At 45.8% G+C, this 13,430-nt stretch overlaps 4 protein-coding genes across 6 annotated transcripts; 2 read left to right on the plus strand and 2 right to left on the minus strand.

The window, feature by feature from the left end:
* Positions 1-1,374: 1,374 nt before the first annotated feature.
* DFL_007596 (uncharacterized protein) lies at positions 1,375-1,956 on the plus strand (the record flags this gene model as incomplete). The annotated part of the gene is made up of 2 exons (XM_067637201.1): positions 1,375-1,441; positions 1,514-1,956. 2 exons carry the CDS (start codon positions 1,375-1,377, stop codon positions 1,954-1,956), a joined length of 510 nt encoding a protein of 169 aa, XP_067488742.1.
* Positions 1,957-4,079: 2,123 nt separating this feature from the next.
* Positions 4,080-4,382, plus strand: DFL_007597 (uncharacterized protein; the record flags this gene model as incomplete). Its single annotated transcript, XM_067637202.1, has 1 exon — positions 4,080-4,382. One exon carries the CDS (start codon positions 4,080-4,082, stop codon positions 4,380-4,382), a length of 303 nt encoding a protein of 100 aa, XP_067488743.1.
* Positions 4,383-4,920: 538 nt separating this feature from the next.
* Positions 4,921-6,498, minus strand: DFL_007598 (uncharacterized protein; the record flags this gene model as incomplete). 2 transcript variants are annotated; one of them, XM_067637203.1, is made up of 6 exons in its annotated part: positions 4,921-5,252; positions 5,314-5,631; positions 5,691-5,800; positions 5,862-5,992; positions 6,055-6,340; positions 6,407-6,498. In XM_067637203.1, 6 exons carry the CDS (start codon positions 6,496-6,498, stop codon positions 4,921-4,923), a joined length of 1,269 nt encoding a protein of 422 aa, XP_067488744.1. The 2 variants fall into 2 exon arrangements, with proteins under 2 accessions (XP_067488744.1, XP_067488745.1); XM_067637204.1 differs by having other exon boundaries at positions 5,234-5,631.
* Positions 6,499-9,839: 3,341 nt separating this feature from the next.
* DFL_007599 (uncharacterized protein) lies at positions 9,840-11,972 on the minus strand (the record flags this gene model as incomplete). 2 transcript variants are annotated; one of them, XM_067637205.1, is made up of 2 exons in its annotated part: positions 9,840-11,842; positions 11,927-11,972. In XM_067637205.1, the coding sequence occupies 2 exons, from the start codon at positions 11,970-11,972 to the stop codon at positions 9,840-9,842; spliced, it is 2,049 nt and encodes a 682-aa protein (XP_067488746.1). The 2 variants fall into 2 exon arrangements, with proteins under 2 accessions (XP_067488746.1, XP_067488747.1); XM_067637206.1 differs by having other exon boundaries at positions 9,840-11,857.
* Positions 11,973-13,430: the final 1,458 nt, after the last annotated feature.

Here is a 13,430-nt window from a genome sequence, read left to right on the forward strand (position 1 = left end):
AGACTTTGACATGGAGATGTTAGGGGTCGAGTCCACAATTGAAATCTAAGATTAATTATAACCCAGCTGAGGTCATCATGACTTACGGGTGTCTACATGTAAAACAAAAACAACAGCCGGCCTCGTCCGCCGCTTCAAAATTTGAAACTCTGTAGGATACCATCATGAGTTTGCTGGGCAGGGCCCAAGCGGGAGCAAACGTACCAGGCCCGGATGTTGGGAGCGATGCCCAGACAGTCAAGACGAAGCCAAGAAAACAAACGATCGCGTGTGTAACCACCCACTATAACGTCAACCCAACATGCAATTCCCCAATCCTCATGGTGGATGTTGAGACTTTGAGGATCCCAACGTGGTCATAAAGAGACGAACATACTCCGGATTCCCAAGGCTTAAGGGGATGTTCTACAAAAGTGCAGCCGGGCACCAGGCGTGTATTGATTCTTGTGAAAGGTGTCCCGCTGAACGTCGGGTCCGTTTGCGACCGGTCATTTCTATTGCGAATTGCCATCCAACTAACACAGAAAGCTAACCAATTGCGAAGTGCGTCAGGCAAGATTTTCCGTTTCTTTCGCGATCGTCAGAGCCAACTTGCCAACCAGACTGATTTGAAAAGAAAAGAAAAATAAAATAAAAATGCATGCCTCCTGTTCAGAGACAACTGTTGGAAAGTAATTAAACGAAAGGGCTTACGTTTCTTCCCAGCCCTTTGCCTTCCTCAATTGCTATAACATTCAACCCTGCCAAAATTGAGGTTCCATCTGCACCATATACGGATGCAACCATAAACCCAACATTCTCCCAGCTACTTTAGAAACGAATTGTCTGTTCCCTGATGAATCTGTACTACTCACACCACCCTCTTTCTCCTTTTCCTGCGCAAAAGCTGTGCTAGTAAGGTGTAAGGTGTAATCAATATCGGGAGTTGTATATCTGGGATAGACACTCACACACCCCCTCATATCATAACGTTGCTAGTTTCCTGTACAGTCGATCGGACCGGCATGTATGTACATGTTGGCATTGCACTCAGGAGAGAGAGACGGGATATGGAAGAAGCGCGACGAACCCATTGAGTATCCATACGCGAGGCTGTTTGTGTTCAGAATTGGTTCATTTCGGTAGCCTCGAGTCCCCATTTCGTATGATTTACGTAACATTGTACCATACGTAGGGGGGCCACTAGAAATCCAGTATAAATATCTAGCCTTCCGCTTGCTTTCGATAAAAGTCACTCATTCTAGAGTTCTTACACACGCAATCCACGATTGGACCCTATAATACTTAATGATTTTTTCATAACTTCGAGTTACGATCAATCACTCTTTTTCTAATACCGGCAATCAAAGCCTATTCAATACCCTCGTTATCGAAATGCAGTTCTTCTCTGTTCTCCCGCTCTTCGTTGCTTTGGCTGCTGCCCAGACGGTCGAGACTCAAGGTATGATTCCATCTATATAAATCCTTTTTGATATACCAATTTGAACTTATGGATCACTAACCTAAACAACAGTCCTAACCGAGACCTCCCTCCGCACTTTAATCCCAACCTCCATCGAATCCGAAGTCTCCAGCATAATCTCCAGCGTCACCAGCGAAATCACCAGCGAAACCAGCGAAGCCACCTCTGGTGCTGCTACAGAAACAAGCACCCCAACCAGTGAACCCGTCACCATCACCTTCACCAGCGAGGGAACAGTTACTGTCTCCACTCCCAGAACCGAGACTATCACCTTCAATACCGAACGCACATTAACAACTACAAGAGACGGCTCTATTATCACAAGGGTTGAGACGAGTACGGTTGTTACCAGGAGTCTCGCCACTGAACCGACGCAGGTTGAGACGACTATTACTGGCACTACTACTAGTCCTAATGCTGCACCAACTAAGTTTGTAGCTGTTGGGGCTGTTGGTATCGCCCTTGGTGGATGGGCCCTTCAGAATATCATCTAAGTTGAATGATTGTAGGGGATGGTGAGAGGAATCCAAGTCTGCGACTAAATTGGTATTGTCTTGATATGATTGGTACCGGTGTATAGCAAAAACAGGAAATATAATCCAAGGGAGGGAAAACGAAAGAAGAGGGGAATGATAATGGCACTCTGGAGCAGAAAAATTCATGTACTTAATTAAAACCCGTTCAAATGCACCCCCAAATCTATCAAGGTTTCGAACTTTATGTGATAATTGAACGTGCTTTTGAAGAAAAATTGTCTTAAAGGCCTCACCCGAAAAAAAATCCAACATGTCGTGAAAATACATTGGCTCGAATTAACCCCCCTTCTTCCTTCCTTTAAAGCGAACTATATATAACATGCTTTTTTTGTTAACACCACCATGGCCAATGCAACGTCAAACACTTATCTGCACACGATTTTGCAGGACACCAAGATTAGTGTCGATTCCGTTCCACGTGATATGATCCAAACCTCTCGGATGAATGGTCTGGATCTCCTTCGAAAAAGTAGGAAACAAAAAAAACCAATGCTTGCGAGCAATAGTTTTTGGAGTTGACAGTTAATCGGTGCAATATAGCAATCATGATTATTTGAATGCAAGGTCACAATTTTTGAAACCATAGATCCGCCTGGGCCCGAGTTCCCCTCAGCAAAACAGAGCCCGAGCTAAAACATTGCTCTCTACTCCCACAACCTCATCGGATCTTCCCGTTGAACAGTGTCGTCATCCTATGTGCCTGCCGAAAACCACCTTCAAATACCGAAACAAAATACAGCCGCTCGGCCGCATAAACGGACGAGCTAGTATATACGAAACGGCGGATTATATTATCTCGAAACTCTGTGGGTAATCTTCTCCTGGTATGGATACCCAGGTGGTATGAATAAAAGCTTGATCTTTTACAACCATTATCAATAAGTAAAGTATCCCAGCTCGTCCAGCAGGCCGGCCAGATTGCCATAGCCTCGACCCCAAATTACCTGTTGGAGTTGTACGAAATCTAGGTTTCGAGCGTATTTGCAACACATAAACCTGGCTGCTTTATCCCCCCACTATCGCCTTGGATCGGTAGATGTTTCAAGCCTCTAATCACCAGAACTTCAGGAGCCCTGGAGCCCAGTAAACAACCACTTGAAGCCTAAGGTTAAACGGTTAGGATTAACCAATGTTATAGCCTCCTAGAATACTAATATTAGTTTTAACCTTGTGCTAATCTTATATTATAATCAGGTGTAAAGACCACAAACGACGATACCAGGATTGCAGAGCTTAACACGAACTTGCCTTAATGAGATACCATAACGAGGTGTTAAACCACATGGCCCACGGTGCGAAGTTCCAGGCAACTCTATAGATCTGGGCCTCCAAACCTGTCTCCCGCGATGCACCGCACAAAGGCGAGTTGCAGACGAAAGCCCCTTAGAAAACAAGGGTCCGGTGAACAAACTTGGTTACGTCATCCGGTATGCCTTGCTGTAGTACACATGTAGATCGTTTCTAAGCCAAAAACGACCTATTTAAGTCTTCAAAAGAAGCCTTTGAGTTTTATGATTCTCGGAGAGGCTCTTGGCTATTATTTCTAATCACCAAGCTAGCTGATGATCCTGCGGATTTCCATCCAACCACGCCTTGGTCGACGTTATAATACCTACTGCGGGGCATGTAAACTTTCGGCACTTAATAACGTTGATTTATATAACTCGCCCTGCAGGATTGAAGCATCTTACGTGTGGCCTAATCAGCAGTGCCCACTTGCCGGATCATCGTTCCATCATGTTGTACTACGTTTCTTGAATGGCGGATTATTGCAAGTGGCCATCGGTCTTCATGTGGAGTATAAATGATGCAGAGTTATGTCGTGCGCCCATTATGATTTCACTTCAAAATTTATTTCTAGAACATATTTCATAAAGAACTCAAGTATCAAAGACATTCCAACCTTTTTTATCTACAATCTTTCTGAGAAAAGGTCACTCGGTCCTCAAGCATTATAATCCAAGAAGAATAATACCACACAACACAAAATCCCCAAAATCTCAAACCAACAAAACACAAAACCAAAACCCTGACATAACATCTTCCCCCTGCGTCCCGCACACGCAAATAATTACAAAAAAATGTGCTTCGGATCCTCCTCTAAAAATACGCAAGCCTGTCCAAACGCTCGGTATCACGGTAGCGGCAGCGCCGCGAGCGGGTATAAATACGACAAGTACGCTGCACAGAAAGCATACAGGAAGAAACAGAAGAAGGGAGGGGAGCGCTATGGAGCTGCAGGTGAAGGAATTGGAGGAATTTTTGATGCATTCGGAGGTGATGGGGGTGGCTGGGGAGATGGTGGTGGAGGTGGTGGGGACGGTGGGGGTGGAGGCGGCGGAGGAGGAGATGGTGGTGGAGGAGGAGGCGGTGGTGGATGTTAGTTACGGGTAGAGGCGGTATAGAACGACATTGTTACGTTAGAAATACTATCGATTGATAGGTTTTGTTGTATGATCATGGTTTAATTGTGTTTTTAGGTATCATTCAAGTTGGGCCTTAAAGTCGTTTAGTAAATCTAAGTGAAATTAGTTCAGGGAAAAGGCTTCCCACTATCAGAAATAGTGCTTTGATAAGAACCCTTGGAATAATTATTATAATTCAGTCAAAGTGCGTAAGAAAAAAATTATGTGAAAGGCTTTGACATTCGCAAGGGTAATGGATATGTACAATCTAGAATTTACAATCTTGCTTTATATACAGAAATGTTCAAAATCAATCCTCAAGTAAACCCCCTCAAACTATCCAAATGGGTCATTTATAACCCCCCCTTCCGGAAAATACCGGTTAGAGAAATCTGAATGGCCATAAAGAAAATACAAGAATAGAAAAAAGCGTTATATCCTATCGTACTCCAAATCCACTTTATTAGAGTTTCCCAATCCTCTTAAATATCCCTAAGGTCCGAAAGGGCGGCTGAATTTACAAGAAAGACTCAAGAAGTGGGACGTAGATCTCAACAGCACGGCCATTTGGTGGTTCGATGTTCTGGAAGTAGGTAGATGGCCACCATGGACCAGCAGACCACCAAGTAGCACCAATCCAGGCATCGCTGTTCTTAAGAGAGCAGAGGAGACCTTCAACAGCAGAGCGGCAGACATCGTTGGGGCCAGCACCGACTTCACCGAGGAAGCACTTGACGCCGTTGTCCTCGCACCAGCGGGTGGCAGATTCGACTCTCTCGGCACCGATAGTCTCAGAAACACACTCCTCGCTGGTACCAGAACCATCAGAGTCAAGGTATTGATGCATTTCTGAAGTAGATGTTAGAATTCTTGTCTGTAATGTTCAGAACGGGAAAAGATGTTGGCTTACCGTAGACCAAGTTATTGCGGGGATCAGTGAGGTACTTGAGCATGTCGTTGTTGTCAACCCAGTGCCAGGCACCGCTCCATGCGTTACCCTCAACGAGGATCAAGTTGCCAATGTCGTTGGAACGAATGGCGGAGATACCGGCCTGGTTGAGCTGGAAGATAAGGCCGTTTTCCATATCATGGTACTCGTTCATGAGATCGAAGATAACATTGTCATTGAAATTGGTCCAGGAAGAAAGAGCCTTCCAGAAGTTACCGAAGCCCTCAACATCGGTGAGGATCTCACCATCGTATCGGCCAAAGTTGTGAACATCGATGACTAGTTGGGTTATCATTAGTATGAATTTCTGCAACAGATTCTTGCTATTTGATACTTACTGGCCTTGCCGCCGTTGGCAGTGATGTAGCTGATGGTTCCGTAGAGACCAGAGAGGTAGCCTTGATCATACGTGGAGGGATCCTTAAGACCAGCGGCTGGTGGAGCAACACTGTGGTTTCACTTGTCAGAATTCTGAATCTATTCATATAATCTTTAAAAATCGAACCTACCGCTCAAGCAAGATTGGGATACGAATAGCATTGAATCCCTTGTCCAAGAAGTATTGGATACTGTCTTGAGTTGGCCAAGTGAAGTCAGTTCCCAAGGCTCCGGGAATCTTGGTTCCAAACTCGGCACCAGCCTACACACAGTATTAATATCGATTCTGCTACGTCTAAAATAAAGAATTTTGGGGAGACATACCTCGTTAACACCGAAGAGGTCGAAAGTTCTATCGCTGTTACAGCTGGGGTTGGGAGTCTGGGTACACTCTCCACCGTTCTTAGTGACAGTTGCGGTGACGGTCTCATACTGCCAGTTGGTGCTGACGACAGTGGTGGTCTGGAGGACAGTGGTGGTCTGAGTGATGGTGACTGTGACCGTATTGCCACCGCCACCGTTGTTGCCTCCTGGCAAGCACTGAGAGTAGTAGGCGTTGGAGTATGTACAAGTCCATCCTGAGACACAGGACGTGGGTCCGGTCCAGCCACTATTCCATAGATTAGTACGATCTAAATTCATAAGTTTGATATTTGATGATTGCTAATTGACGTACACTCCACCGCACTGTCCGTAGCCTTGGGCTTGAGCAGAAGCTCGCTGGGTAAGCCCAGCAAGAACTGCGAGAAGGACGAGATCAGATTTCATCGTGAAGAGCAGGCCTGAAGGATGAGAAGGACTTGAGTATGTCGGAGATGAGTAGACCACAAGTGAGCGACGATGCTTGAGGATGGAGAAGAAAAGCGATACCTGGGAAGGCAGAATACACCCTTTATATACATCTATGAGGCATCTTGGTCGACAAGGGTGCTTGCTGCTGAAACCCTCATATCCATAGATGCGAAAATTGAAAATGATCACATTTTCCTGGATAGAGTCGATGCTTCGAAACAGACGGGCCTTGAAAATCCGGAATACGGCAGTGGTGACGGATCTTCGTGCCTGCACCGCGGGAGGGAAGATATGAGGTCTGTCTTGATTGATTGTCACCCAACGTGATTGTATCCGTGAAATTGGCATGGGCCAAGATGAATATCTTAATACGTTGCATTCAGCAAGCAAGGTCTCCAAGTCATATTGCGGGAATTTTGGAAAGGATCACGGCCATGGCCAAAAATAATTGGCGTATCGTTCCAGGATGTTAGGAAAAGCCGATGGCGAGATGCAATATACCCGCTCCTATGGACTCAATAGCGACCAGGTCAGCGTCATTGACGGATTTCAATCCCTTTGCAATATGAAATATTTCTAGACCAAGCCATTATTTCGTCTTAAAGTGGGTTAAAGTAGAATTAGGCATGAAAGTTTAAGCACGAGCGTGGGCTTACAATCCCGAGAATTCGCCTCACGAAGTTGGATTCACGAAGTCTCACCTCGTTCGCTAGCAAACGATGACGAAGGGTTAGCGGATCATCGGGCAGATCGATAGGGATAAGATTAAAGCTTAGATTTATAGACAGCGATTCCGCCAGGGTAACCCCTGTGTCGTGCATTAATCCAGCCTTCTCGAAGCATGGGAGCACCAATAGAACGGAGCCAGTGCAGTCTTTGGTTTAGCGGAATTATGCTCTCCGATTTTAGAAAGCCATGCATCTATGCAGATCCTGCAAGAATGTTCAAGGGCTCTAAAATTCAACGTGCTGAATACCTACGTAGACGCCCAGATTGTTGTAATTCGAATGTTCGATATTTACACCCAGTATGCATACCGATGCAGTATCTTTGAGAAATAATTTGACAAAGACATCTGCTACCAAGGGTCTTTTCCCCTGATGCTCAGTTGATACAATTCGGGTGATTGTAATTTGCCTTTAACTCTTTGCATAGCCGTCTCATATATCGTGCTGCTGCCAAAATATAATCCGGCCCGGCCTAAGTTAATTAGGGCGTACGATTACTGTAGCGCTATACTCAATGTCATCATCTCGGTGGCTAGAAGTACAAAATGCCTACAATTTTGCTCCGTGGTGTGGCTCAGAGACACTGAGATTATTCCGAAGGCAGTGACATTATTCATGTAGCGGCTATAATGCACTGACATGGCATTTCTGTGAATTGTCATATATAAGTTCATTGTATTAACGTATAGGCAGGCCCACACTCCGGCCTCTACAACTAGCTAATCCGATCCTAGCATATGCAAAATCTTGCTTGGGACTAGCTTATTCCCTCTACCGGGACCGGAAATTTTCTTGTCAGGGATTTCCACCACGCACGAAAGGTAGTCTGCGGGGTGTCATGTTCTCTGATAGCGAGCACGCCACACAGACACCTGCTCCCGTGTTTGTAGAAACATTCTGAAACAATTGATATCATAGTAGGCCACTTGCCATTTGGATAATTTGTTATCAACAGCAGTAATACAATCAGTCGTAAGTTAACCTCAACCAAACTTCACTAAACGAATTGAGCCTTTCAATTTTACGTGGAATGTGCTGGAGTACAACTCCAAAGCTCGAATATTATGATTGATAATGTCCAATAGCATGAAATTGAGTGTTTCCGGCTGAATAGGTTTGCCTGATGCCCCGTCTTTCTCTTCCTTATCCTCTACCAAAAATGGCTCTACGGGATCTTCGTACGAGAATGAGCGAATGGGAAAAAAGTATCGCACAAAGCCGGTGCTCAGAGTCGGTCAAGCTCGCTTTAAAAAATGCCTTACAGCTAAAAAGATTTGTGGGGAACCCCGACTATTTTAGCCAGTTCACAATAAAGGCGCATGGAGGTCATTTAGAAAGTTCCCTATCAATTTTAAAAGGTGTCAGGCAAAATACATAGCGGGCCCCACCCATCAACAGTAAACGAAGGCAAAAGCGGAGAAAGAGGAGACATATAAGCGAAAGGGAAAAAGAGCATTATAAAAAAGCGACTTGGGGGGCGGGCAAGCGGACTTGTACGATTTGTTGGGTGTTGTAAATAATGTCGGCTATTTTGTCAATATATCCACAGGACCCCAGATCCCAGACCGACAGGCATCCCTAATAACTTGTAAATTGATTCTGGAAATATGTAGAGGTTGTTATAAGCCGACAACGGAAGCAGGTACCGTCTATACGAGAAATTTGTGTGCAAAAAATTTGAATATCGGAGGGCGAACCCGTGAGATCCAATGCGTTGCTTACAATCCATTCTCAGTAGATACTCTGGAAAAAGTTAGGCCCTGTAGTCGTGGAATACGAGACTCTGAAGGAGAAGTGAGGATATCTGGCTGCCAAATATGAAACCACAAATCATAATTTCCAAGAAACGCAGCGACTTATGAGATCAAAATTTAAGGTCTAGTATTGGTTCCCAAACGCTTACTAGTAAATGCTTGGCCAGGCTGGAGTCGTTGGGATAACATCGACCCCAATGAAGAAATAATAGTGACAATCCACTTCGCTAGAACATGGACATAGCCCTTCAAAGTTCACTTTAAAAATAGACGAGTCGATCAACCAATATACTCCAAACGTATATATCTACAATGTACTTTCCACGTGCAGCCTACGGATTTTAAAATCCCAACCGGGCCCATTCGGTGCGACGCTACTTGACTTTTCAGTTTGTCGGCCCTCGTCTATCGGCTGCGTAAAAAACGTGGGCGACGATCAAACAGACTCGGAGGGACGTCTTCACTCAATGGGGAGGGAAGAACCTTCTCGCCCCGTTTGTAGGCGGGTTGCCACGGGGGGCTCAAGCCAACGGCTAAATTCTCTACGGTTCCCTGTACATGCCCGAACAGCACGACGGTGCTGATGCATTCTACAGCCTGAGACTACGCGGATGTTGGCTCGTCCTCATGCATGAGCCATATATGCGACTGGGCACCAACAAGCCGACAGAGCACAGGCTATACAGAATATATTCTGTGGCGTTTCCCTTGGTCATTTAGGTTTTAATACCTGGGTACCGGCACTTGTAAAACTGCGTGATAAAAAAAGTTCATTGGATTTAAGGCAAGTTCTTTCCGAAGCAATATATTGGGACTTGTACACGCCATATAGACTCTATGGAATCTCATTGAGGGCCTCTAAAATGAGGACCGAGTTTTCAACAGGGCAAATGGTTTTACCCCTTCCATGTGGTAGACGGGGACAAATGAGCTCCTCCTTCCTAACTTCCACCTCTCGCAATTCTCTGTTATTACAATCAATGCCGTCAGGGGTAGACTTTTTTACTGGAACGCCGTTTATGCTTTGAATATCGCTAGTTACGCGCGCATACTCGCTGCGCATCTGTCTATCATACTTCTTGACGGTTCTCTCGGTGGTGAATGAGCCATCGCCAATTTCGTAGCTGTAGCCTTGATTAGACGCACCATTGATCCAACTGGTTTTATTGCTCCCTGTTGCCGCAGAGAAATAGGAAGCCTCGTCGTCGAGAAATCTGCGATCGCTGGACTCGTTGACCCCTATTCCCTTATTGGGCAAATTGTTAAGAGAAAAGGTAGATCTGTCTGTGAGAAGCGTCGATTCTGGGCCATGATTCAGATATCTGCTTTTGATTTTGCCATATAAAAAGAAGCTCTTATCCGAGTAAGGAACGAAGGCTTGGTCCATGTGTAAGAAAAATCCCAACATTCGGAGCCCGGTCAATCCGTTTTCTTGTATGGTTCGGGAACTCATGGGAGCCTCCTTGTCCTTCACGATCTGAAAGTTTTCGAAGACGTGAGTGTTGGCTTGGAGTGTCTGATTATTCCCACTCGCTGAGAGAGTTCCCTCTACTTCATATTTTTGAAATCGTTCCCACCACAAACGTCCATCTGGGAAATCTCGAGATATTACTGTTCTGCGGTTAACTGATGTTCGATAGTTTACCAGCTGATCATTACCAGACCCATCAGTCTCCCAATCGACACCAACCGCGGCAAATACCTCCACAGAGTACTCCGAGGGGTCTATTTTTGGTGCCTCGGGGTCTGTCCAGAAGAAAATTCTTCCGCTGACATACCAGTTCTGGCCGATGCCTCCACCGATTTCTGGGCGACCCCCGGCATTGGTGAGTCCTTCTACCCTGAATTCAATGACTGCACTCGTCTTCCCGGCAACGAATAAAGTAATGTCGACATCAGCCTCCCATAGATCGTAGGCGTGGGGGCATACAATAGGTTTCCAAAGACCTGGATTGATACCCCCTGTGTAGATGGTAGGCACTGGAACAATAGCATCAACCATGATCCCATCCACATATACTTGTACCTCCCGGTAGGGTGAATGACCCAACAGGGTGTTATCGGGGAAAGAATTGGTAAGCTCATCTGGTACGTTTGTGTACCAGAATTCTTCCTCAGCGTTTCCACTGGCTATAATGGAAAGCTTTGCAGCCTTCACATTCTTGGGAATAGAGACGCTTGTCTTTGCAACGTCATTAGGCAAGACGAAGTGGCTCGGCTGCCCATTCGATCCTTGCATTCTCGAAATAGGTACGACGACGTCAGCGACTTTTTGCTGGGGCGGAAGGTCCAGCTTGAAGTAATGAGCTGTCAGGGTCACAGCGAATGTGCCTGTGAGAATATCGGTGACCATGTTTCCCATATCAAAAATAATTGCTCCACTTTCCCTCAGGAGCGTGCTAAAAGGTGTTACATCTTTGGTATACTGGAATGATATACCGTTCGGGATTGGCTCGGCGGTGCTCGTTCGCCAGAGCTCCGTATCATTAAAGAATAGGAATGCGAGGCGATCATACTGTCGGCCTTTGCTGGTAGTGTAAAGGTGGAAATAGACTGTGTTCCATTCGCAAGATTGTGGAGGAGGGGAGTACTGAGCAACAGCAGGCTTTCCGTAAGAGTTAATGAACTCATGTTGTAGAATCGTTGAGGAACATGCTTCGCCACTAAAGTCATCGTGTGGGCTAGCGGTATTCGATAGAGGAGCCAACGGTGGTTTATAGAGCTGAAAGAACTCCGTCAAGTCTCCGTTGACGCTGGGCGAAACTTGGTGCTGCTCGGGGTATGGGGCTTGGAAACCCAATGAAAGGACGGGGAGCAATGCTAAACCCCATGTCGACGCTGTCCTCCATCGGGCTAGTAATTAGTTAATTCTGTGCCGAATATGTTTCTGTGCCTGCTCAGATCCCAACTGGAAGCACATACCTTGGTATAAGCCGAAACCACTCGGGAAATATCGTTTACGTGCCATTTCGACAATTGTGATCCAATTTTGAAAATAGACCAAGGACGACAAGAGATGGAAGACGGCGATGGATCTTGACTTCGATCTTGACTGATTCTCCGCTCCTGCAGCGGATGCTGCTCTGGAATGTAGACCTACCGGGAAAGGTTAGTTTCGTGGAGGCATTTGATATCTACCCGCCCATCGCCTTCGATAAGATGCGCTCCTTACTCTTCGGGCAGGTAAAAAGATCTAATGAAGCAAATGAGGTGCCTAATATGGGATCGCGTTCGTGGAATCAGCGCGTGTCCCTTGGCTTTAAATTCCAACATAGCAACACGAATCCGGTGCGTTGCGCAAAGCATAGTCCAACATACACCCGAGACTAAGCCAGTTCTCTCGAAGGCTCCTAAGTAGTGGCTCTACTACCAATATAAGAATTTAGGGGCGCACAATGCAATCACCTATTGAGTGTCGAGGTGCTACTTCGCGTGTAGAAATTGAATCCACCGGTTATACTTGCGACTTCGGGTTAACCTGGCCATTAACCATGCCAAACTCATCACTTTTTTCGAACCAGTGTCTGTTCGACATTGACACTCTTAATTATCCACTATCACGACCAATACCATCAACATCCCTAGAATTAGCACCACAAACGCCGCCTCTAGTGAAAATTCTTCAAGAAACCATGTAACATATTTGCACATCCCCGGAACCCTACTGAAAGAAACCTGTCAGAACGGAGTGTTGGGACATTTGAATGCGTTGACGAGGCAATACAACAATAGGGCGAACCCTGTTAGTGTGATCCCAAGGGCTATGGCGAACAAATTCATCCGTTTCCTGCCATTGAATCGAAGCGCCCAGATAAGTAGAAATATCCAGATGATGAATGTTATCATGGATATCAACATAGAGTACCCCTCGGAGGCGGGCCTTTCGTGAAAGTTCTGGCCAATTGGTTATGATTTCAACTACAAATATTTTAACATCCCCACAAACCCGTCAGAACGGACTGCTCGAAAATCCATATTACAAGTTTTCAATCAAAGGCGGCAGGTGTGCCCACTTACCCGTTCCAGTAATAGGCGTCGTTAGAGAGAACCAAAGGCATTGAAGCACCATCCATGGCCCTTTGACCAGGCATTCTCCCGCATTCCATAGGCTGCTACGCACGTGTCCCAATCGACTGCTTCTGACAGCAGCCGCCTCGGTGGACATCGATCAATGGATGCCCCCAAACTTTGGAATATTTTTTTCCTGGTGCAAAACCCGTCCATTTGAACGGCCCTTTGCTGGTGGGGTCTGAGGCAATGTGAATATTGCGATTGTGATTCGATGCGCTGGCAATGCAGGGTGATATGGCCGACATGTAAGTAAATCCCGCCGGCGATAATATAGGAATCGGAACACCGACCGACTTGAATATTAAAATACAACGGTTCTCCCGGGTTAATGGAAATTTCATAGCGTAAATTCGTC

This window comes from Arthrobotrys flagrans (genome assembly GCF_004000055.1).
Source record: "Arthrobotrys flagrans strain CBS H-5679 chromosome Unknown unitig_8, whole genome shotgun sequence".
Taxonomy (NCBI): domain Eukaryota; kingdom Fungi; phylum Ascomycota; class Orbiliomycetes; order Orbiliales; family Orbiliaceae; genus Arthrobotrys; species Arthrobotrys flagrans.